This window comes from Cynoglossus semilaevis, chromosome 11 (genome assembly GCF_000523025.1).
Source record: "Cynoglossus semilaevis isolate Cse_v1.0 chromosome 11, Cse_v1.0, whole genome shotgun sequence".
NCBI lineage: Eukaryota > Metazoa > Chordata > Actinopteri > Pleuronectiformes > Cynoglossidae > Cynoglossus > Cynoglossus semilaevis.
The window spans coordinates 18858679-18880887 of record NC_024317.1 but is presented as its reverse complement, the minus strand read 5'-3'; the positions used below and the strand labels follow the sequence as shown (position 1 = coordinate 18880887).

At 39.6% G+C, this 22209-nt stretch overlaps 4 protein-coding genes across 8 annotated transcripts in view; 2 read left to right on the top strand and 2 right to left on the bottom strand.

The window, feature by feature from the left end:
• necab3 (N-terminal EF-hand calcium binding protein 3) overlaps nt 1–5377 on the bottom strand; it is a 20810-nt gene extending 15433 nt beyond the window's left edge. The window contains exons 1-2 of one of the 2 annotated variants that reach the window (XM_025060348.1): nt 4964–5377; nt 498–522 (exon numbers count right to left, since the gene is read on the bottom strand). In XM_025060348.1, coding sequence (XP_024916116.1) covers nt 498–522; nt 4964–5092 — 154 coding nt within the window. In that variant the 5' untranslated portion in view covers nt 5093–5377. The remainder of the gene's footprint in view (nt 1–497; nt 523–4963) is intronic. The other variant, XM_008321129.3, reaches the window with a different exon arrangement.
• A 659-nt stretch (nt 5378–6036) lies between these two features.
• rbck1 (RanBP-type and C3HC4-type zinc finger containing 1) lies at nt 6037–12482 on the top strand. Its single transcript, XM_008321128.3, is given in 13 exon segments — nt 6037–6311; nt 7544–7688; nt 7922–8018; nt 8726–8924; nt 8996–9138; nt 9266–9401; nt 9404–9432; nt 9554–9714; nt 10516–10612; nt 10729–10908; nt 10989–11087; nt 11303–11446; nt 11650–12482. Coding segments are annotated over 13 exon segments (1551 nt in total). The 5' UTR covers nt 6037–6271; the 3' UTR covers nt 11731–12482.
• Nucleotides 12483–12508: 26 nt separating this feature from the next.
• Nucleotides 12509–18225, bottom strand: tbc1d20 (TBC1 domain family, member 20). 2 transcript variants are annotated; one of them, XM_025060177.1, is made up of 8 exons: nt 17735–18225; nt 17433–17620; nt 16802–16882; nt 16364–16550; nt 15932–16033; nt 14821–14962; nt 14198–14376; nt 12509–13993 (listed from the first exon to the last, which is right to left on the bottom strand). In XM_025060177.1, the coding sequence occupies exons 1-8, from the start codon at nt 17779–17781 to the stop codon at nt 13729–13731; spliced, it is 1191 nt and encodes a 396-aa protein (XP_024915945.1). In that variant the 5' UTR covers nt 17782–18225; the 3' UTR covers nt 12509–13728. The 2 variants fall into 2 exon arrangements, with proteins under 2 accessions (XP_024915945.1, XP_008319349.1); XM_008321127.3 differs by having other exon boundaries at nt 17433–17618; nt 17730–18216.
• Nucleotides 18226–18633: 408 nt separating this feature from the next.
• znfx1 (zinc finger, NFX1-type containing 1) overlaps nt 18634–22209 on the top strand; it is a 14898-nt gene continuing 11322 nt past the window's right edge. The window contains exons 1-4 of one of the 3 annotated variants that reach the window (XM_025060178.1): nt 18634–19584; nt 20470–20564; nt 20682–21592; nt 22119–22209. The exon at nt 22119–22209 is cut by the window's right edge and continues 150 nt beyond it. In XM_025060178.1, the coding sequence (XP_024915946.1) occupies nt 19448–19584; nt 20470–20564; nt 20682–21592; nt 22119–22209 (1234 nt within the window). In that variant the 5' untranslated portion in view covers nt 18634–19447. Of the gene's footprint in view, nt 20288–20469; nt 20565–20681; nt 21593–22118 lie in introns of all 3 variants that reach the window. The other 2 variants (XM_025060179.1, XM_025060180.1) reach the window with 2 other exon arrangements.

Here is a 22209-nt window from a genome sequence, read left to right as displayed (position 1 = left end):
TCCTAAACTCAGATGACTTGAATGACTTCTTAAAAAGGTCTCTGATCAATACAAGGTCTCTGTTGTCCTTCAGTGGAGACTCTCTTCTTACCATGCTGTATTTATAGACTCTTTCAAGGTGTGGGTTTCTTGAGACTCAATGCAATGTGTAGAAAGGTTTACTCAATAGCCATTAGGCTTTCATTCACCTTGTTTCTTGTTTTTTAACACTGAATTTTTAATGTATTTCACAACAGTCTCGCAATTTAACACCGGATGCTATCGTAATGTGTGACATACACTATAGCATAGCGTAAACAGCATTATTTTTACGTTCATGACAAAAGCCACTTAAGGTCAAGTGTCAATTACAGTATATGGTCTATGATCATAAAGTCATATTATATTGTTCTCATGAATGAGAATTACAGCTTGTTGGATGAGACCACTGCACCACCTCAGCCCTGCTGTAACTCTGCATAATTAATAAGAGATTGAAACATAAAGTGTTTACCTACCATTTTTGTCAGCTCGGCGGAAAATCTGGGAGGAAAAAAAAACCATCATTATTGTTAATGCAATTGATTACTAAAATATACTCAAAAACAAACCAGGATACCAATTATCTCACTAATGTTTTGAGTAGAAGCATCACAAAAATGTCGTGGGCAGATGTGTTGGTCATGGTAGCATAAATGTCACATGCTAGTTCTTATAATTAGGAGTTCTACAAATACCTGAAATGTCTACCATTCTGTTCAATGCAAGAGAAAACAGTTTTGTCTTCAGTTACAACTAGAATTTCACCGCATTCTCAAAATTTTCATTTAAATGTAATTGATTTTTATTTTAATTGAAGTCCAAAACCCAACGTAACACCTGGTTACAAATACAACAATACAATAAATTAACTACGTACTACTTAATGAAGTTAGCATCATACAAGCTGATGCTGAACTCCATTAACAACAATTCCGCAAAGAGTATCAGAATTCAAATGTAACTTAACGCAACATAACTTCTTGACTTTACCTCATAGCAAAAGCTGCTAACATTGTGTCCCTTCGGGGGTTTGCTCTGTGACGTCGCTGTTTACCTACTGCGAAACTGAGATTTCAACGGAGCCCTTTCAAAATAAAAGTCCGTGTAGTGATACAGAGAATTAAGACCTTATAAGCTTAAAACCGTGATAAAAAACACAAAGCAAAGATAACAGTCTGACTATTCAACAACTCTGTTTTGTTTCTATGACTGAAACATAAGGAGGGTGTTTACATTGCCTATATATGGCATCGTCCTCAAGCACTGCTCCCCGGGCGCTGACCACGGCTGCCCACTGTTCACTTTGGTGATGGGTTAAATGCAGAGGGTAAATTTCGTTGTGCATGGTGTGCTGTGCTGTGCTGTGCTGTGTCACAATGACTAATAAAGATAAAGATAAGTTTAAAGATATCCACAGCGTTGGCAGGCATTAAACATGTTACTGCTTGTACAAGCTCCAGTCGGTTGAAAAATGACCAAGTTCACGTTGGCTGCTCCTCACATTTGCTATTTTAAAAGCTAAATGAAGATCTAGGTTGAAACGTAATCTACTGCTTACGATAATGTCTTGTTTGGTAGTTTTGTTTATCACGAGAACAATTATTACTCATGCACAGCTGGTTGTTTTGAATCCAGGTTGGTTGGGTTAATCTAGTCTGATTACATGGAACTCAGTGGAAAATAATAAATGCCTGGTAACACAGTGGGTTATTTAGACTGCAGAATACGTTTTTATTTTTGCTGTTACTTGTGTTGCTTTGGAGATAAAGTAAGAGAGACATGGTGGAGGTGGTTTGGACCCTTTGTGGATGTGTTGAGTAGTGATTATGTTGGACAAAGGATGAAGAAGAGGAGAAGAGGAAGACTTCAGAGGAGATTTGTGAATGTGGTGAAAGGGGCATGGCGATGGTTGGTGTTGAGAAAGCAGGGATGAGATGGAGACAGATGATCCACTGTTTTATGACCCCAAAAGGGAACAACCAAAAGAAGAAGAAAAAGAAGATTTATGTTGCTTTGGAGATGATCAAAAGAAGTTCAGCCACAGAAATTGGATTCTAAGTTTGCAATCACATGGAGCATCTCATGTGTAAAGAATTCCCCCTGCAGATCAATAATGTGATTCTGATTCTGATTATGGCATGACGTGACAAGGACTACAGGAAATCAAAAGAAAATGTTTAAAGGATTACCAATGAGCTTGACTGAATTAAAAAAACATGATTCAAAACAGGAGATAATGATCTCTCTTTATCTGAATTATGTGAGGTCAGGAACAGATTAACAGCAGAAACGGTGTCTGCGCCTGAGTGATTTGAACAAGGCTGGGATACGTGGTTGAGAACAGACCATGTCAAAACCTGTCATTCTCTCTGCTGGTCTCCTTGAGAACAGAGAATATGACAAACAAAACGTCATTTTTTTTTTTTTTTTGCTTGGACAGTAAAGGAGGCAGCAGAAGCTCCTCTGTGTTTTTAAACTGTACTGCTTCGTAAATCTATGCTTCTACAATTTATGATTTCAACAAATCAGCACTGTTTTTCCCAAGTCTACATTTGACTAAATGTAAATATAGAAATCCACTTTATTTTAAGCATTGGTTTCCCTCGTTTCATTATCTCCTTCTCTGGCATGACTCAAACAATTGTGCACAAACACACTGTGTTCTAAAGATTCAGGAAAAGCAAAGAAATATTTAAACTCAGTTCTGGCTGTTTACCTATGTGGTCTGAATTCCTGAAAACCTGAGGGGCTTAGGTTGGCTGACCTGTCAGTCGGCAGCAGAGTCAGTGGTGTGAGTCGGTTTCACTTCCCTGACCTCTATCACCCACATGTCTATGTCCAGAGAAGTGCTGACCTCTCAGACACAGGACTGTTCTTCAGGAAAATGACAAAAGTTCCTGCAGGTTTGACTGAGTATTTTTGTGAATATGAAGGGAAAAAATATTTTTAATTGTAAAAATAAGAAAACCTTCTGTCAACACTAGACTCGGTGTGCAACCATCTGTATCAGCCAGTCTTGGGTGAAAGGCAGTGGAGGGGAGAGAAGGTAGAGACAGAGACTAGTCTGTGGTGGATGACTTTGACCCCAGGTTACAAACTGGTTATCCTTTTAGGGACAGGTCTTAAACAGGGGATCTACGAGCCCTAGTGTGTCAGCAAGGTACTGCATAAAATGTGGTGTCATTATTATTTTTTTATGCTATTTACTTAAATATTTTAGAAAATATACCGATTATAGCGGGGCAGCGGTGGCCTGGTGGTTAAGTAGGATAAGTGTCACCTGCTCACTAAGGTGAATGGTCACACATAAGTGTCACCTGCTCACTAAGGTGATTGGTCACATCCTTGTTTCCCTCCTACCCAAATCAAAATACTATTGGGCTCCTGGTAATATTTTTTTACCATTTTAAACCAGGCATTGCTTTATCGGGTTTTCATTATCAGAGGAAAAACCAATAACAATTCTTACAGATATTACAAAATATGCTAATATCGGGCTGATAATATCGGCCGGCCGATAGCTATGAACAACGTACGACACCTCTACTTCCCGTCAACAGTCTTAAATTATTTTCCCATGTGGTGATGGGAGGTGTTGAGACAGAGTGTTCCCTGAGGCTACACAGTTTTATTTTCATTATCCTGATTAAAATAAGCCTCATGATTAAACACCATTATCATTCTTTTTTTTCACCCTTCTGTTACAAGAGCTTTTGTTCCATAAAGAGAATGTTTTTTAAACATTTGCATTACTTTTACTTGCTGTAGATTTTCCTTAAAGTATTTGTAATAAGAAATATATCTACTGTCCTTTTAGTCCATATAAGTGTGATAAGAAATAGCTCTGCTTTTACTTTACAAGAGGTTAGTAAGCAATATACTAATGCAGTGAATGTACAATCTCAACCAGCATAAAAAAGACAAAAACCTCCCATTTCTATATCACTACAGCATCTTCATCTAGAAGGTTCCTGGATGAATAGAACTGGCTGTAAATAAAAAAAGAACATCAACCTGAGTCTGCTTCTCCACTCAACACAACACAAAGGATGAAAAGTGGAGGCACTTTAATGCTGCAGTGTTTTCAGGGACAGTGTTGGCCAGCACGCTGACTTGTTCAGGGAACCATGTACACAATGAATCTGTCCTGGTGTAGACAGGGCTGTGTGTTCTCTAAGTCAGTACAGACACGGATATGTCAGTTATTACAGTAGGAGCTGTAATGCTCACATCAGTGGCGTGTGACATGTGACAGCTGTGGCACATGGAGGAATGCTAACCTGATTACCTGAATTCCTCACTTCCAATGCTGCGAAACCCTTTCTCATCTTTATATTTTCTACTAATTACCACTGCCTTTCCTTCTTATTTCTATTCAATAGGCAAAAATGTCTGCATGCATATATGTATGTTAATTTCATCACAGTATAGAGTACAATGTACAGGTGTGTCCAACTAAAAAGTAGTTGATGTTGCATTGCACATGTAACAATATTCTGAATGCGTTCGTAAGCACTATTGAACAACATGCCCCCGCTAGGTTACTAAATTAAGGCTTTTAAACTGCAGACCTACATTCTCATGCAGGAAATCCATATGTCCTCATACCTATTCACTAAGACATTATTCATGGACAAAAGATCTGTAGGTTAAAATCGACTATGCTTATTCCTTTTGTGTGGCATACAAAGGAGTTCTTTTGCTTTAAAGAGGCTATTTTTAGCTACAGGCAAGACAGAACTGTTGTCCTACTTCCATGTAACAATAAAGAAAGGTCTTCACAGTGTAAACAACATCTCAACAACACACCCGTAAACAAAGACTTTATTAGGAGTGCATGTTCAGCCTTCTCCAAGGCTGTGATTGTCTCCCCTATCACTTTTGATATTGGTGAGACCGTGCAAAAGAGACAGAGACAGAGAGAGAAAGTAGATGCACTCACATCATGAAAGATATTGAGTCCTTGTCCACTGCTGTCCAGAGGCTGCTGCTGTTGCTGCTGTAGAGCCTGGAGATGCTTCTGTTTGGCAGACTGCAGGCACATAGTGATCATCTCTGTACAAGCCAGCATCTTTCACTGGTCAGACACACCTCGGTTGTGCAGACAGCTGATGCTCACAGTGTGAAGTGCGATGAAGGTGTGCAGAGACAATACTGGGGAGCCACTGAAAGAGAGCAAAGGGAGGGAGAATGAAAATGAGAGAGAGAGGGAGAGAGAGAGACAGAGAGTGAGCGAGGGAGAGAGGGGAAGAGAGAGAGTGAGCAACTTTCAGATGATCCGTCTCCTGAGTCGCAGCTATCATCGTGTTCACCTCTACATCCAGGTCAGAGCATCTGACCTGAGCGGAATCTATATGACTTCTTTCGTATTATTTTTTAATGTAGAATGATAAAAACAATATAGATAAAGTGACTTCCTGTATTTGACATCACACCAGCTGATGCTAAATCAAATATTCTATATATTTTTATTTTACATTATTTTCAAATATATGTTAGAGTCATCCTGGTTGTACAGTGATAACTGAAGAAGAGTACTAATATCAGACTCGGCTGTAAAAAAAAAAGAACAATGCTGCCACCTGCTGGAAATCACTCTTTAATATTGAGAAAACCAATAAGTCTAGGTAATAAAAGTGCGTAAAGGCATCAGATAAGGTTATGGTGATTTATTAGATACCAAGAGACAAACAAAACAACACCGAAAAACACATAAAGGCAGGATATCAAATCCACTGCTGCACCTGCGTGTGGTCCTTTGTCTGTAGACTGGCTGCGTATGAATGGGTATCAGGAGTGATTGACAGCTGTTCAACAATTTAAGCATATATATATATATATATATATATATATATATATACTGTGTCTATATGACGTAAGTTTATTTATTTATACGTACTTTTTTCTTTTTCTTTTTCTGTTTCTTTTCTATAGAAGGGAAACCATTGGGCAACAGGCCGAGGGGGCGGGGCTACAGTGTCCGAACTCGATCCCAGGCTGTTTCTCTTCCTGAACTTGAGTCTCTTTCACTTTCGTTACTCCAAAGGTTCGCGGCTGGTCCGTCGCTTTTCTTTACCGAAGAACTTATTGGTGATTTAAATTTATCTCTCTCGAAGCGGTCGCTGTCTGTGGCTGCCCAACAGTCAGTGTGTGTTTTGGAGACAGAGTTGGATGACGACAGGACGAGCTGTGAAGGCTGTCAGTGAACGAACTGCTGAGAGCTGTTACCTGTCCGCTCTCAGGTGTCTCCATGGCTTCGATGGCTAAAAGCAAAGAAACTATAAAGGAGGGTGAGTTCACTAGAAACACTTCAGTGCTGTTCTTGTTCAACCAAACCGAGATTTGTTTTTCAATCATTCAAACATACAGTATGTAATTCTCCCAATCTTAAGTTTCTTTCCTGTCCACAGGTATTTAACATTTTCTTTATAAACAAAACATCAAACTTAGTATCTTAGTAGATTGTACATGAGTCATAAACAGGTAAGCCCTTAAACGAAAGATAGAGTCACATGACCAATCCATATTTGTTGTACTGCGTACCGTTTTCAAACAGATAAGAGCTGTAAATATAGGAAAAAATACCTCAAAGCCCCCAAAGCTTTTGAAAGTGTGAGAAAGAGTGACACCTGTCGTTGAACAGTCTAACTTAGCACCTTAAACCTACATAAAGATATTTACAGACTTTTTTAGTTTGAGTTATGTATTAACACATCATCAACGTCTTCATTCGGACAAACACGCTTTTCTGACTCTTTTCTACACATCATGTAATGTAATTAGAATTATATACATATACTACTGTATCTCTATTGTATTATAATTTAACGGCGGTTCATATATATTTACATATGTATGAATATATAAACAGTTAAATAATATATAAATATAAAATGTATTATAACAGAATATGACAGTATAAGACAGCTATAATAATTCTGTTTATATAAATTAACAAGCATAGTACAAATAAATATATGAAATATATTAATATGTAATACATTAATATAATAGGTTAATATATATATATATTAAGAGGAAAAGTGTGAATATTATTGATATATATACATTTACGTATATATGATATATATATGGTAGCAGGCATAGCATGAATATACAGAAATTGCAGTTATGGCACTGTTATTATAGGGTTATTGCAGATTTACGGCACATTCTCCCTGCCCCACCAGTCATTTGTTCACCCTCCTCCCCCTCAGTTGAACAGTTTAATTGCCCGGTGGACAAAGAAGTTTTTGAGTCTATTGGTTTTGGTCTTTGAAAGGAGCAGCCTGTCACCGAACGGCTGCTCTGATTGCTGATGACAGTGTGTTGATGATGAGAGGCATTGTCCAGGAGGGCGAGCAGTTTGCCAAGTGTTCTCCTCTGCTGCCACTGCCACTGTCACCAGAAGGTCCGGTTTGATGCCGACCACTGAGCCAGAGCTCCTGATCAGCTTTTCCAGTGTGCGTAGGACCTTCTTTGATGTGTGCCATTGACTGACTCTTCCTTTTTCCCCTTGCAGGGGAGCAGCTTGCCTCCTCTCTGAGTGAGGCCCTCAGTAGTGGCAACAGTGAAGAAGCATTGAAGCTGTGCCAGAAGCTGTCACAGCTGTGTTTGCCAGTCTGTGTCACAATCAACAGTCAGGTTTACCCTCAGGAAAACATAAGGTAACTGTGTGTCATTCTTGATCTGATGATCTATCTATCATTCTTAAACACAAAACCTATTTTGGTTTGGTTTTAATAATAGTAATAATAATAATGTAATAGTTGTGGGTTGGTCACCGACAGTCATGATGTGATGAGTCAGCCATGAGTCATTTGTTGCCTGACATGTTGTTATATTGTGAAACATGCATGATTGTTAAACAATAAAACCTGTGTTGATTCCTTTGCTACAGATTAAAGGTTGGAGTCGAAGATGCTCAGTCCGAAAATTACATTCCAGTGACTCTAGACGTTACCCCCAGTATGACAATTGCACAACTGAAGGAGAAGGTACTGATGTGACAGCAGTGTTATAACAGTTATCTATATGTATGTGTTATACACAGTATGTTTTTACACCGTTGGTTTCCGACATTTAGCAACATGTAAATGCATGTAGTGACATGAAGGCCTAAAAAATTGGTCTTTGCAGCTTCATTCAAGTGTATGTTCATAATAACAAAAACAAAGCATTCACTTTTCCACTATAGTCACAATCGTATGTTGTTTACCAGTGGTCCTCAAACTTTTATTAACCAAGTAGGGGCCATTACTGTGGAACAGTAGCACCACCCTGGTTGTTGGAGGATCTTTAAATATTCAAAATAAAACATCTTTTAGACTGTATTCTGTTAGTATTGGAGTCTGCATGACTTTTTGCCAGATTATCTTTGAATGATGTAAGTAAAATCATTTGACTGGATTGTCTTTGAATGAAGTAAATTTGTAAAAATTAGGTACATTTTTCACTTTGTCCCATTGCGGACCAGTAACAAATGTCTTGCATTTTTCACTTTGTCCCATTGCGGACCGGTAACAAATGTCCTATGGACTGGTACTGGTCCGCGGACCTTGGATTGGGGTCTCCTGTATTATGTAATTATTTCTTCTAACTATGTTATATCAATAGATACAAAGCTAGGATTATTGAATAGGGCTGGGGAAGTTAGAGCACATTTACACAGATTTTCTTTGTTGATCAAGCCATTCCTCCGCAGGTTAGCCAAGACTACGGGTTCTCCTCTCTGCTGCAGCGCTGGGTGATCGGCAAACGACTAGCTAAGGACAAAGACACGCTGTTTAACCACGGTATTTGTCAGAATGGAGACCAGGCGTTCTTGTTCATCCTTTCGGCCCAGGCCACTAGGCTCACGCGGCATCAGCACAAGCTGGAGCAGGAACAACATAGGCTTGAAGGTCAGCATTATGACGAAGCTACAACAACAAACTTTTATGCTTTTTATTAATGGGAAGATTGCATTCCTTAGGCATTATGGAGTCCATGGAGTCGATTCACCTTTTACCCAGAGGGTTGGGTGCAGGGACGGTGGAGAAGACTCAACCTGATCCTGCTCTATCTTCTCCAAAACCTCGAGTTAACCCTAAACCTCCTGTGATTCCAAACCCCAAGGTCTGAGTGCAAATTCAATCTGATCTCAAGAAACTGAAATACCTGTAATATTTTCAAAGTGATCATATAAGTGTGTTTCCAGTGGCTGTTTAAACCTACAGTGTATACCATGTGTGTTTGGGTGTAGCTGGGCTGGACCTGCACTCGATGCACCTTCTTGAACAAACCAACACGTCCTGGCTGTGAGATATGTGGCGGGGACAGGCCCGAAGGTTACAAGGTGCCTGAGATCTACAAACCGGACCAGGGCGAGGGTCAACGAAATAGGAGCTGGCAATGATGCTGTATGAAGAGGTAATTGTGCTTGTACTTCAAATGTACAAGGAAAAGTACCAGGTGTAGTGTACCTTTTACAGTCACATGCTGATACAAAGTCAGTAAAGGTGTAATACATCTCTCCCATGTGGTGACAAAGGCTCAGAGGGAAGAGCGAGAGCTGAACTACTTGCACTTATTGGCAACAGAAGACCAGAACCTCATCCTCAGCACCACACAAACCGATTGTCCGGTCTGCTTTTCTACCTTGGAACCAGGAGAGGGCATTGTCCTCCGAGAGTGTCTTCATACCTTCTGCAGGTCAGAGAGGATATGGCTGATGATTTAAAAAAATATTAAAATTGACAATTAAACTAATTGCAGTTAACTATGATGAATTGAGACAAATCAATATATAAAAAAAACTTAAGAGAAGACATAAGAGCATGTAGACGTATCTGTGGAAGGTCACAGTCATCCAGGTCATCTTATCTGAAGCAGTTACGTTAAGGTCAAATGGACTGGTACGTTTCCTGAAGATATTTCACCTCTTCATCCAAGAGGCTTCTTCAGTTGTGACTGACTGCTGGGAAAATTCTGGTATTTAATCTTGGAGTGGCTGAATACCTACCAGTCCAGTTGCCCATGATGTAACTGCTTCAGAGCAGGTAGATATATATGGTTCTTACACCTGTTTTTATTTGTGACTAATCCAAATGATGGAAAAAGAGGAAAATAAATTATAACTCAAAATTTAGCTTCTTGAATTTGACGGGTTTTAGTCATTACTGTCTTGACTGTGTGTCGAGAGTTGTTTTCAAAACCGTCAGTGAAGTTGTTGGCCTCAACAATCTTCATCAATCTATAGCCTCTCACGATCCCTTTGACATTTGTCGGAGACTTACGTGATTCTAGTCAGACGCAAGCCAAACGTAGATGTCTTTCTGCCTCTGCGTCAAAGTACATCAAAACTTTTAAACTGATTAGTTGCGCAAATGAATTTTCACCTTGACATAACCTGATTAGTTGCGCAAATGAATTTTCACCGTTGACGCGGTTATGTCAAGAGCCCTGATTAAAATATTTTTTTGTACAATCCCATTTTTTTGTCCCATTTTGAAGAGAGTGCTTACATGACACAATAGTCAACAGTCAAGATGCTGAGGTTTCCTGCCCTGACGCGTGTGACAGCAAGCTGCTTGACCGAGAAATCAAAGAGGTGAGACCGAAGACCAAGACAAGATTGAGCTTCTAGAAAAATTATCACAGGTAACTGGGTATGATTATTGATCTTCTCACATGTTCTCTCTGTCTATGGTGCTGTCCTGAGGACAGCTGCTCACGCCAGAGGAGCTACAGCGGTTTCTGGATTTGCGTTTGGGTATTGCCGAAAGCCGCGCTGAGCACAGCTTCCACTGTCAGACTCCCAACTGTCGAGGATGGTGCGTCTACGAGGACGAAGTCAACGAATTCCTGTGTCAAATCTGCAATGAAACCAATTGCATCCTCTGCAGGGTAGCTTTGGTTTGGCTTTTAAACGTTAAAAATTCTCAGCAAAATGCATTTTACATCATTCAGATTCTTCTTCTTTTAAGGCCATCCATAATGGTATGAACTGTAAGGACTACCAAGATGACCTGCGTATAAGAGCCCAGAACGACCAGGCGGCACAGCAGACCAAGCAGATGTTGGAGGTAGGACCAGACTGGACCTGAATGGATCATGTTCTGAACTGACAATAGCATCGGGACTGAGACAACTGAGTCTGTTTTGCATGTTTTCCCCCCTGAATTCCTTAAATTGAATTTAACTGTAGTAGTAAGTTGTAATAAGCTAGTTGTAATTCATACTTTTTTCACTTCCTTAACATCAAATTGATTACTTTTCCGCTGTATTTGATTCACTTAAGGCCCTACTGCAGAACGGAGAAGCCATGAAATGTCCACGCTGTGACATCATTGTCCAGAAGAAAGACGGCTGTGACTGGATTTGCTGCTTGATGTGCAAGACGGAAATCTGCTGGGTCACAAAACAAGCTCGCTGGGGCCCCAATGTAAATACACACACACACACACACTTGTGGTAAACAAGACAACGGAGATCCAGGAAACCAGTAATTGAACTTTATTGATCCCCTATTTGGGAATCAAACCCCCGCTTTATTTACACTCATTGTGTTGTAAACATTCTAATATACAACAGCTGACAAAAAAATACATATTAAAAGTTTTTTTACGCCTTGTCCGTTTTTCCTAGGGTACTGGTGACACTTCAGGCGGTTGTCGATGCCGAGTGGACAATCAACGCTGTCACCCGAACTGTCAGAACTGCCACTGAGACAAACACTAAGGAACAAGTTCAACAACCCGCCCAGACAAATCTGGACATAAGCTGCTTTCTGACCTGCTTTCACGTCTTCTGCAGAGGCTTGTCTTACAAACAGGAGCCGTCCTGAAGCTCTTCCACTGACTTACCAAAGCTATGTAACCTGCCAGCTTTAATCATTACTGTAAGTAATACGCTTCGGCTTTCATACCCAAAAATCAACATTCACTAAGTCTGACAGACTTTTTGGAGCGTTAACTTTGAGTACATTCAGGGAGTCAATTACAAAATGCACATTCTCATGTTAAGTGTTCTCTAGGTCGGATTTAGCACCATCTGGTGGTGAAGAAAGTTTATACCGTTATACCCTTATATCTTGGAAGTACAGTTGACCCTTTTTTTCCAATATTTTTGATGTGATTACAATTTGGTTTACAGTTTAAAGTAATCATCATTTATATTTCATGGTGTTTTTATTTGTTTACTCTATAAAAAATGAAGTTTTTTGTTAATAATTTTAGGAATCTTTTTACTCATTTTACCTTTATGAATTTTGACACATGGTCTGAAATTTTACTGCACAGTATTTACTTTATAATGAAGGAATCAACTCATGTCCTGAATAGTATTTTTCAGAAAGAAAAGGAATGTTTTTTCCCCTCTTTGGGTGTAAAAGCATATTAGCAGATTATTTTACATACGGGGAGGGTTTTGATTTTATTTGTTCAAATAAATGGATTCAAATAAACCTGTTAATAAATGGATGTGTGATGTGTTTACGTGTTGGAAATCACCAGATGAATAACAATTTCTACTAAAGTTTATTCTCTGGAACCACTTTACATTAGTATGAGATTCATTATCACAAATATAAACATAAAAGCAGATAAATTAGTTAGTGCAATTAAAAATGAACGAAAACCCAGAGTGCACAGTGAGGTTACAGTGACGCCGATCAGCTCTTCTCAAACACACCCTGAAGGTCGAGTTTGTGGTCATCTCCATTTTGATCTTTCGTTTGCAGGTCTCCTGCCCGCTCAATCAGCAGTTAAATACAACCGGGCTTCACTGTGTTCGTTTTTTATTTTCTATTAGAGGAAAAATACGCCTCTTCACAATGCATTTTCTTTTCAATGTCCAATTCCGGTGACTACACTTCTGTTCAACTCTGAGCATGTGTGTAAACCAGATTGTAGAAAAACTTATTTCAAATAGCATCTGCTTAGCATTTTAAAATTTGAATGTAACTAACAATTAGCTGAAAATAAAAGTTTAACTGAACTATACCTTTGAACTAATGTAAGAAAACTACACCCATGATTAGAAGCAACTTCACCCACTGTGAAAACGTTCAAACTTACTTTACTGAAGTGTAACTTTTAAACCTTAGTGTCCTAATCCTAACAGTTATCTTTTATTTACATTTGTACTATGATTACCACTGACACCAGAAATGTTGAGTCCAAAAAAAATATGAACAAAACTGAAATATAAAGGCAGAGGCGAGGGATCCAAAAAAAAGCAATAAAATGTTGAACCTAAAAAAAAAGTGCCTGAGTGACATGGTCACATCTGTGTGTTCAGATACTGACAGATACCTACAAATACAGAAAAAATACAAAGAGAGGATTTCACCCACCCTCCATTTGGTCTCAGTCTTGGTATTGAAGATGTAATACACTGGGTGTCAACAAACACACACACACAAACAGTCAACGGCTCTCTTCGTTGGCAGCAGTTTCAAGTGTAGTGAGTCCAACAAGCCTTTACCCTGACCCTGTGTGAGCATACGTTTATATCAGGTTATACTAATACCAAATATAAACAAACTTTACCTTATAATATTGGCTAAAAATACAGTCACTTCATTATAACTGAATGGATTTCTCTTCTTTAGCAGAACAGCAGCAGATTTAGTGCCAGACTCCAAGTCTCTGGTCTGATGCATTAAGAAGTTCTTAGAGAGAGAGAGAGGCCCGTTCACTAGCAGTGACAGTCAAGCAAAGCTATTCAAGGAAATAGGTCCAGTTTTGGGGCCCACTCCAGAGCTGAGTTGACCACAGCCAGAGCCGCTGCCCCCAGAGCCACAGTCAGACCCATCACGGCCAGTCGAACGAAGCGTCGGGTTGCAGAAGGTCGGGCCACTGTTACGGCCGAGTTGACTGCTGCGTTTTCCAGTGCTGTCTGTCTTTGCCTGCGCCGGCGGCGCAGAACTGAGTCTGGTCGCTGCTGAGTGGACGCAAGATCAAAGTCCTTAAATGTAGAGGTTGCCATGCTGAGAAAGGTAAGTGTGAAGATACAGAGAGAGAGAGAGAGCAGAAGAAGGGAAAGGGGAAAGAGAAACTGTTAATGGGAAACAGTGAGTAACTGGTGGTGAAATGTGCATTAATGCAGGTTCTCGTCACAGTGCGTCAGCGTGTGTGAATAAGGATGCAGCAGAGGAACGTTTGTATCACTGTGAGGGTCACTCCATCAGTACCTGTCGTGTGAGGAGGCTTCTTTAGCCAGTTCAGACGGAGGAAACTGAACAAAAAGGTCTCCTGCTCGGCTGATGAGCGTTTCATACGGCAGATCCTGGGGAATCTGAGACAGCAGGTGATGGACCATGGCCATGTCACATTCACACTCCAGCACCTCCTCCTGTCTGTACAGTACAATCTGCAACACAGGAATGAAGAAATAACCAAGCACACATGACTGTTCAGATTGTTGATCCTTCTCTTGTAGGTCGCGTTGGATAAAAGCGTCTGCTAAATGCATAAATGTAAATTATAAATCATGATTAATTGAGATAGATCTACATTCCTAAACATTCCCAGAACTTATGTCTGTATATTGCTGGAACAGAAAAGCAGCTAACAGTAGCTACATTCTGTGACTAATCTAAATGAGAGAATTACTTTATGATGTTATACTGTAATAGAAAAATGTCAAGAAAAATGCACAAAATATAAACCAAAATGTAGCTTCATTCGGTTCCGGATTTCAGTCAGGATGTTTTCTTCAAATTATTTAAAAAAAAAAATTTCTCAACGATTAATCAAACTAAATTTAACAATGTGTTAAAGTTTGTGTTTTTGATAATGCTGTCTGTGAACTCACCACAGCAGCAAAGTAAATGGCCATGAGGGGATGGCAGGCCAGGAAAAAGTCATACAACCGGACGACGTGACGGAAATCTGACAGGACGTGGCCAAACCAGGTGATCAGCCAGCTGAGAGCAAAGACTGTGCCCACTTCAGCCCTGGGAGACAAAACGGAGCAGAGACCCTCTCACATCAGGTACATACGCTGCTGGTCTGTAGTACCAAACACTGTTTCACTCATGTTACACAGTACAACATTTGTGACCAAATTACATGCAGGGCTCGAATTGCATTTTTTGGTATAGGTGCACTGGTGCGTATAACAAAAAATTACTTGCACCAAACAAAAATTACTTGCACCAGCAAAATTACTGAGTCAGGCAAAAAAAAATGTTAACAAAATATTTTATACCTTTTGTTGTGTTAAACTTGCTCTGATGTTGTGGGGCCAAATAAACTCACAAAAACAAAGACATTCTACATGTAAAAATGTTAATGCTGCAGCCGTGGGCCAAACCTGACCGGTTGTGTTAAACTTGCTCTGATGTTGTGCTCTGATGTTGGGGCCAAACATGACCACCGGATCATGTGCACGCTGTAATTGATACAGGTACATCTGAAAGCAGCGCTTCGGAAAAAAGACTGGTCTACATTTTGCACCGCCCCGAACTTTCTCGGACAGTGGTGGATTCCGGAATGCCTGAAATTCCAGAAACTCAAGAAACTCTGATTTTTGGTTACCAGCTTTTACCATATTTGGGGTTCCGAACACATGATTTGTGTCACTTGATCATCAGAGAATTATCAGGGGGGTGGGGCGGGGGAGAGCAACTTGTTTCCAGGGGAAGTTACGTAATACAAGGAAGTGAAAAGAAACATAACCCTCGCACCGCATTGGCTGATTCTGGTTTACCAACGATGTTTAATACTTAACACAAAGAAAAAGATAGCTCTTTGTTGGATAATTCTACTGGTGGTATCAGTAGAAAAAGCTACTTGCACTGGTGCAAGTTGGGTTCCAAATTATGTGCACTGCTACAATTTTACGTGAAGAAACTGGTGCATGCATGTGGTAATTTGAGCCCTGACATGGTTTCATCTTTGGTCACAAAAAAAAAAGATCTTACTGTTGCATGAAATCATGGACCTCGGGGTTGACTCTCTCAATGATTGGCATCAAATAGTTGAGAATATGTTTGGTGTTGTCCATTGTAGGATCCATGAAGTCCCTGGACAGGAGAGGGAAATGGTAAAAGAAGTGTGTCAACCTCTTAAACGTTACATAAAAACCCCACTGTTTTCACAATAAGTCACCGCAGCGTCTCTCCTCCTCACCCAAGGTTTCCTCACCTCTGCTATTCTCCTGTATATTTCACCCGTCTTAAAAGTTTATATTGGATATTTACATGTTTACCATGACGCCCATACAAACAGAGTAAGTGTGACAGGTTACATTAAACCCAATAATTAGTAAGTAATAGAGTACAAAGCAGGAACACAGGAAGACTATGTGAACACACAGGCAGTGAGCGTTTTGTAACATTACATACAGCACTAACCTGAGGTGATGTGTGGAGAGCTTCTCTACCAGAGGAGTTGCGATGCGCTCTCCCAGGACTAATAAAAAAGTGACAACGATATCATGGTATCCCTGGTAGTAGTGCAGTTGAGGATTACGTTTCAGAACTCTGAGGATGATGTCGATGAGTTCTTCCTGAAGACCTTCCCGCTGCTCATCTGGCATCCCTGCGTTGTCATTCAAAATATCAGTTTTATTTTTAATCAGAAGCTCCACTGTCATCCACAACTGTTCTCTGATTTATGTGTCTAGCTAAAGGTAAGCAGAGTAGTACAAAAGAAATAGCAGTGTTACTGACCTCATGAAAATATATAAATGTACAAAAAACACAAACTTTTAAATAAATATCATAATCTGATTTTTTAATTAATGTTTGTACTGACATTTCACATGAACCCAAGTGTTTATTAGTGTTTACCAGGTGGGAATCTCCTTAGGGAACGTTGGACATCCAGCAGGACCTGGTTGTAATCTTTGTTATTTTCCCGCTCCACCGTCTCTGGACAGCAAACATCAGCATTAGCAGAGGTACGAGTTAAAACTTTGGTCAATTTCGATACATAGTTTTGTTTTTAGAAGTCCACAAGTGCTGTCATTATGAACAATGTATTAGTTTGACATGCACTTTAGCAACTCTGCAGTGTGACTGCAGAGTTGCTAAAGGTGTGACTAGATAGGCCTAGATCTTTTCACTGTTACCAAGTGGTGTAGCTTTAGGGAGCAGTGCAAGTTGCATTGCAGTTGTACGGTAATGATAATCTGCTTAAGAATCTGCAAAAGAACTGGTTCAAAGCTTTCTTTTTGGGTTTTTGTATTTACAGACCTCAACCAATGGAACTGAATGGGATCGAAATGACACTACATGAGCTAGAGCCATACAGTACGTTAATATTGACTAATAACATATAGGCGCACAACGTTAGTTACCAACTCTCTAATGTACTTGTCATCTACTGTATGTGATCAGACTTCAACAATAACAATAAATGTTACAGTAAGTTCTATTTTAATAACACATGCATTTCAAAAACTGTAAGTAAATATAACACCTGGCTCCTGATCCAGGACTTGGGCAGGAACGTTAAGCAGACGAGGCCACACTTGACAGCGGATCTCATCTGTCAGCAGCCCCCCTTCACTTATAGCCATCCTCCTTAAAGCAGCTACGTCCACTGGACTGGCGTTCAGGGCCTGTGTTATATCCGCTATTTTCCTCTTCCGCCTGCTGCCCGAGTCTGACACACACACACAAAGTGAATGCACAGCTAGGAGCAGAGAATTTAGCCACCTGCGAACAAGATTTAGCCCAAATTACAGCCAATGAGCTTAGTAACATATGATCTTACCTTGTTGTCCATTCATAGCAGACGCGGCATCAGCACTTTTACATGTCGTCATTTTGTATCCTCGTTCTAGTAGCGCCTCTCTTAAAATAATGCCATTGTCCTCATCCTCTGTCTGACTAATTGTATGCTTACATGCTAACTAGCTGCAAAGTTGAAGCTAGCCGGGTAATTAGCAAGGCTAGCCTTAAAAAAAAAGAAGCACCCAACGCACGTTAGCTTCACAGCGTTAGCTTATCATTAGCACAGCGCTTTTGCACGGCTCCGGTTCCGACACAAGCATTGTAAGAAATGCAGCCATTATCGACGTGAAGAAGATAGAGCACAAAAGATTCAATGCATTTAGCTGCTACATATTGACAGTAATGGAAGTGTTTACGATCCTCCCCGCACACAGTGACTCAGCCATAGGCAGGGTTAAGATGATGGAGAAAAAAATGCACCGCAAGTATGTTTGTTGTTTCTGCTCCGCCCATTATATTATTATTATTATTATTAATAGTACTTATACCTGTTGCTGTTAGTACTGACTTAAATAAAAAGCACATAATTAGTAGTAGTAGTTTATAATTGGACCAAAGAACTTCCCAGTGTTACGATGTTCATGCAAAGAAACAGCAAAAATATATTTAAAAAGTTTTTATATTTTAGTGGTAAACACTTCTATTTTTGTCTATTTTAATGGCTTAGTAAACAACTTATTATATTTATTATTATTTTAAATATAATACTACTAAAAAGAAAATACTCAATATTTGATGACAAACCACTAAATTTATATGAATCCACTTTAGATGCAAAAATATAATTATAAATAGAAGAAATAAAGACAGAATATAGAATAGGACTACATTCTCCTGGCAATGATAAGTTTAAATAACAACCAATAGAATGTATTTGAAAACATTTTATTTTCACAACTTTTTAAAAAGAGCATTCAAACAATTACTTGCAAAAGCAGATAATTTCACTTCGTGCATGCAACTTCATGCAGGCCTCCCCTGTGACTGTTGACACCACAGAGGGATGGCGCGCCACACCTATAGAAACCGTTGCGATACATACAGTATTGCACATTGTGATGATGTAGAACATTATACATCTCCCTTTCACCCTTTACACCTCTGACTTCTGGTACAACTCTGAGCTCTCTCACATCCAGACGTTTGCAGATGACACAGCCATCGTGGGGTATATTAGGGAAAACAGGGTCGAGGAGTATAGGCGCCTTGTGAGGAACTTTGTTGTCTGGTGTAAACCTGCAGCCCAACACCTCCAAGACCAAGGAGCTGGTCATAGACTTTGGGAAATCCAAACCCGAACTGAGACCAGTTCTTATTGAGGTCATCCAGCCATCTCTCGTTCCATCCATCACCAGGATGTTGCACGTTGATAATGTATACAGTATTGTGAGGTAAAGGTTGAGAAAAAGTTTTTGCTAAACTAATTATCATAATACATTTTCACACAGACATGGGAAGGTTGATATGTTTCATCTTTACAGCTCAAAGAAGCTGGTTAGTAACCATTTTGACTTTTGTGCCTGTATTCTTTTGACAAAATAACTCAGGAAGTATTTAAGTATTTATGTTTCTTCCTCAGTCTGTGGTGGATACTGGTTCAACAGGTGACTAATTTCGTAGGTTTTGTTCTTTGTCTGATGATTCATTATAACTGGGGAGTGGTTTGTGGTGAAATGAAACACAAAAGTCAGACTTCCCATGCTACCCTTCTTCTCTGTACTGAGCAGTGAGCACTCCGAGCATCAGCTCACCAGCTTCAGATTAAAACATCCGGAGCAAAGGAGCAGTGCATTTGTTTCCTGCAGTACGTATGTGGTAAGTGCTATTGGTATCAGGTAGGTGCTATTGTTTGATTGTTTGTTTAATTCTTTCTTTCTTTCTATTCTTCTTCCTTTTTTTTAGCGCCCCATTTTTGTTTTCTTTCGCCTGTCTGGAAATCAAGTGCTTAAAGGTCGACGACATAAAGTCAACAAGAGAATTACTAAAATAATATAGAAAATTGAAGATTATATTTTGTGTATGCTAAATGTAATTGAAACGTATATAAGAAAATTTGGTCCCGCTATCCTAATAAGTGAATGCCGACGTTGTGTGTATAATATCATTTTGATACTTATGTACTTACTTGTGAATGTGGTCAATCATTCATTTCTAAGGTTTCCGCTGAGTTTCGATTCTGCCTCCAGCATCATAAAGGAGCAAACTCATGCTGCGTTCGCGTACGATTACAAAGCTGGGAAACTTCATATGTGGTGGACGAGATGAACAATACTAAGTGCCGATCGTTATTTGTAAAAGAGGGAACTTCTTGAAACGTTGTTGATTTAATTATCCATAGAATTGTGCTAGGATATCAATATCATCATTTTTTTTCATTACAGTTTTATTACAGTTATCATGGCTGTGTGTTTGTATGGCTTTTTAACCAACCAAGTGCCAGTCAAGTGTCGAGGAATCACGGCTACGTGGATTTTTAATGCTTTTTTAAAATGTTTTGCTTGAAGGCGACGACAGTGAAACATTCGCATAAAATAAATGGTACAATGTATATTATATATAATCTATATATATATAAAGTACTTTGTATGGCAGTTGACATATCTGTATCTCGTACACACGCACAATCACAAACCCATAAGACGTGTTACTAATTGGAATTGTTGTTAAGTAAAAAATAAAGTTATTATTTTATTATAATGTCTAATGTTTTGTTCCTACAGAAACCAAAAGGCTTCACAATGTTTCAGTAAGTTTGTACTCAAACCATACAAAACCATGGAAAAGGTGACACCAAACAGACAGAGAAGAAGACATGGTAATTATTCAGTAGTAAAATGCAACCAAGTAAAAACCAAAAAATAAAGCTATAAAGGTCATATTACATGTTCTCCCTACTTCTCTTTTTGTTTTGTTTGTTGTTTGTTAACCACAGGTATCACACATCGGACTAGCAAAGATGATGACAGCCAAAGTGCAAAAGGCATAAAACACAAGAGAGCACAGACAGATAAAGAACAAGAGGGCAGAAGAGCTGGGAAGGAAAGAGAGGAGGTAGTGGGAAGCATGTCTGGTGGAGTCAGAGGACGAGTAGCTAGTTCTGACTTCAGAAGAAAAAGAGAAAAGCCTGTGGATAAGGGTGGTGCAGTAGGTGGAAGAAGTGGATGGCCTGTAAGACGTAACGAAGGAGGAGGAGGAGAGAGAGGAAGAGGAGGTGAGTTTAGAAAGGCCAGAAGTGATGGAGAAGACAGAGTTGTACAGAACAGTAGTGAAACGAGGGGCGGTCGTACAGAGAGACAAAAAGTTCCGGTAGGCGTTAGTGGAAAACCAGGTCCAGAAGTAAAAGAGGGAGCAAGAAGAAGGTTTCCAGAAATGTCTGTAAGGACAGGAGGACAAAGTGTGGATGGAAGAGGTAGGAACCAGGATCAAAGAAGATTCAGTTCAACAGAGAGACAAATGGGAAATGGATTGAGATCACAATCCACAGGAGGAGATAAAGCTTCATGTGGCAATCGATTAGGCTACAAGACACTTGAAGAACTTTCTGAACAAGAGCCATCTGTGGTGGCCATCACCCTCTCCTCCAACCCTGCCCTTAAAGAGCACATGAGTGCGACAGAAATGAGGCCGGATCTGGTGGAACTCCTGTGCCTGGTCCTTAGCAAAGCCTTTAAATCGCAGGGGGACAAAGGGTCTTTGCGTCACCTGGCAGGCATCATTAGGAATTCAGGTTTTTTCCGCACCGTCCTGCCTCATTTTCTCGTGGGTATGGGTTCAGAGTTCAACCCTGTCCGCAGGGCAAAACACCCTCAGAATCTGGAGAACATCCTAGTCATTCTTAAAGAGGTAAATTGAAAGAAATACTTAAGTTCTGTAAACACACACATAAATTCAACAGCAGTGTCCACCACTGGTCTTTATGTACGGATATATCTCCATCTATTTTTGGACAGTATATATTTGGACAATTATACCGTAGGCCAACCTTTAACTTATGGGCACCACAAATTCTTTGTTTTCAATTGTTGGTGAATATTCTACCAGTGACATGAAACAATCCTCACCCTGTCTAGGCTAGTTTTAACTCTTTGAGAGTCGCTTCAAAATCTTCTGGAGATTACCTTAAATTTAAGGGAGATACAAACTTGTTTGTTGCTTGTTTCAACTTTTGTAATGTGTATTATTTGTTTGTTCTGACTGAGACATGCACAAAACCGAAACGACTCCAAAATAACAATTGATGTAAAAGATTATAACAGATTTTTAGGCTTTTTCAACAGTTGAGATCCACAGATTCTTAAGGATTAACCACTGTATTCCTTCTATTTAAATAACCAGTTGTACATATGCCTATATGAAATATTTCTTTTAGGTTCTTACCACCTTCCCTGCCAGTTCACTCAAGGCAGTGACTTTGGTACTGACTCTGCTTCAGTCCTCCATGCATACACTGAGAGCATCAG

Bases quoted from the DNA above. Each gene is read 5' to 3' on its own strand.
- tbc1d20 (XM_008321127.3), bottom strand. From the start codon at position 17,781: ATGACGACATGTAAAAGTGCTGATGCCGCGTCTGCTATGAATGGACAA. The intron at 16,551-16,801 runs GTAAACACTAAT...ATGACAACGCAG, and splicing joins CCTAAGGAGATTCCCACCTG to GGATGCCAGATGAGCAGCGG. The intron at 13,994-14,197 runs GTACTGATGGAG...TACCTTTCTCAG, and splicing joins GAAGCCTCCTCACACGACAG to CATGGCAACCTCTACATTTA.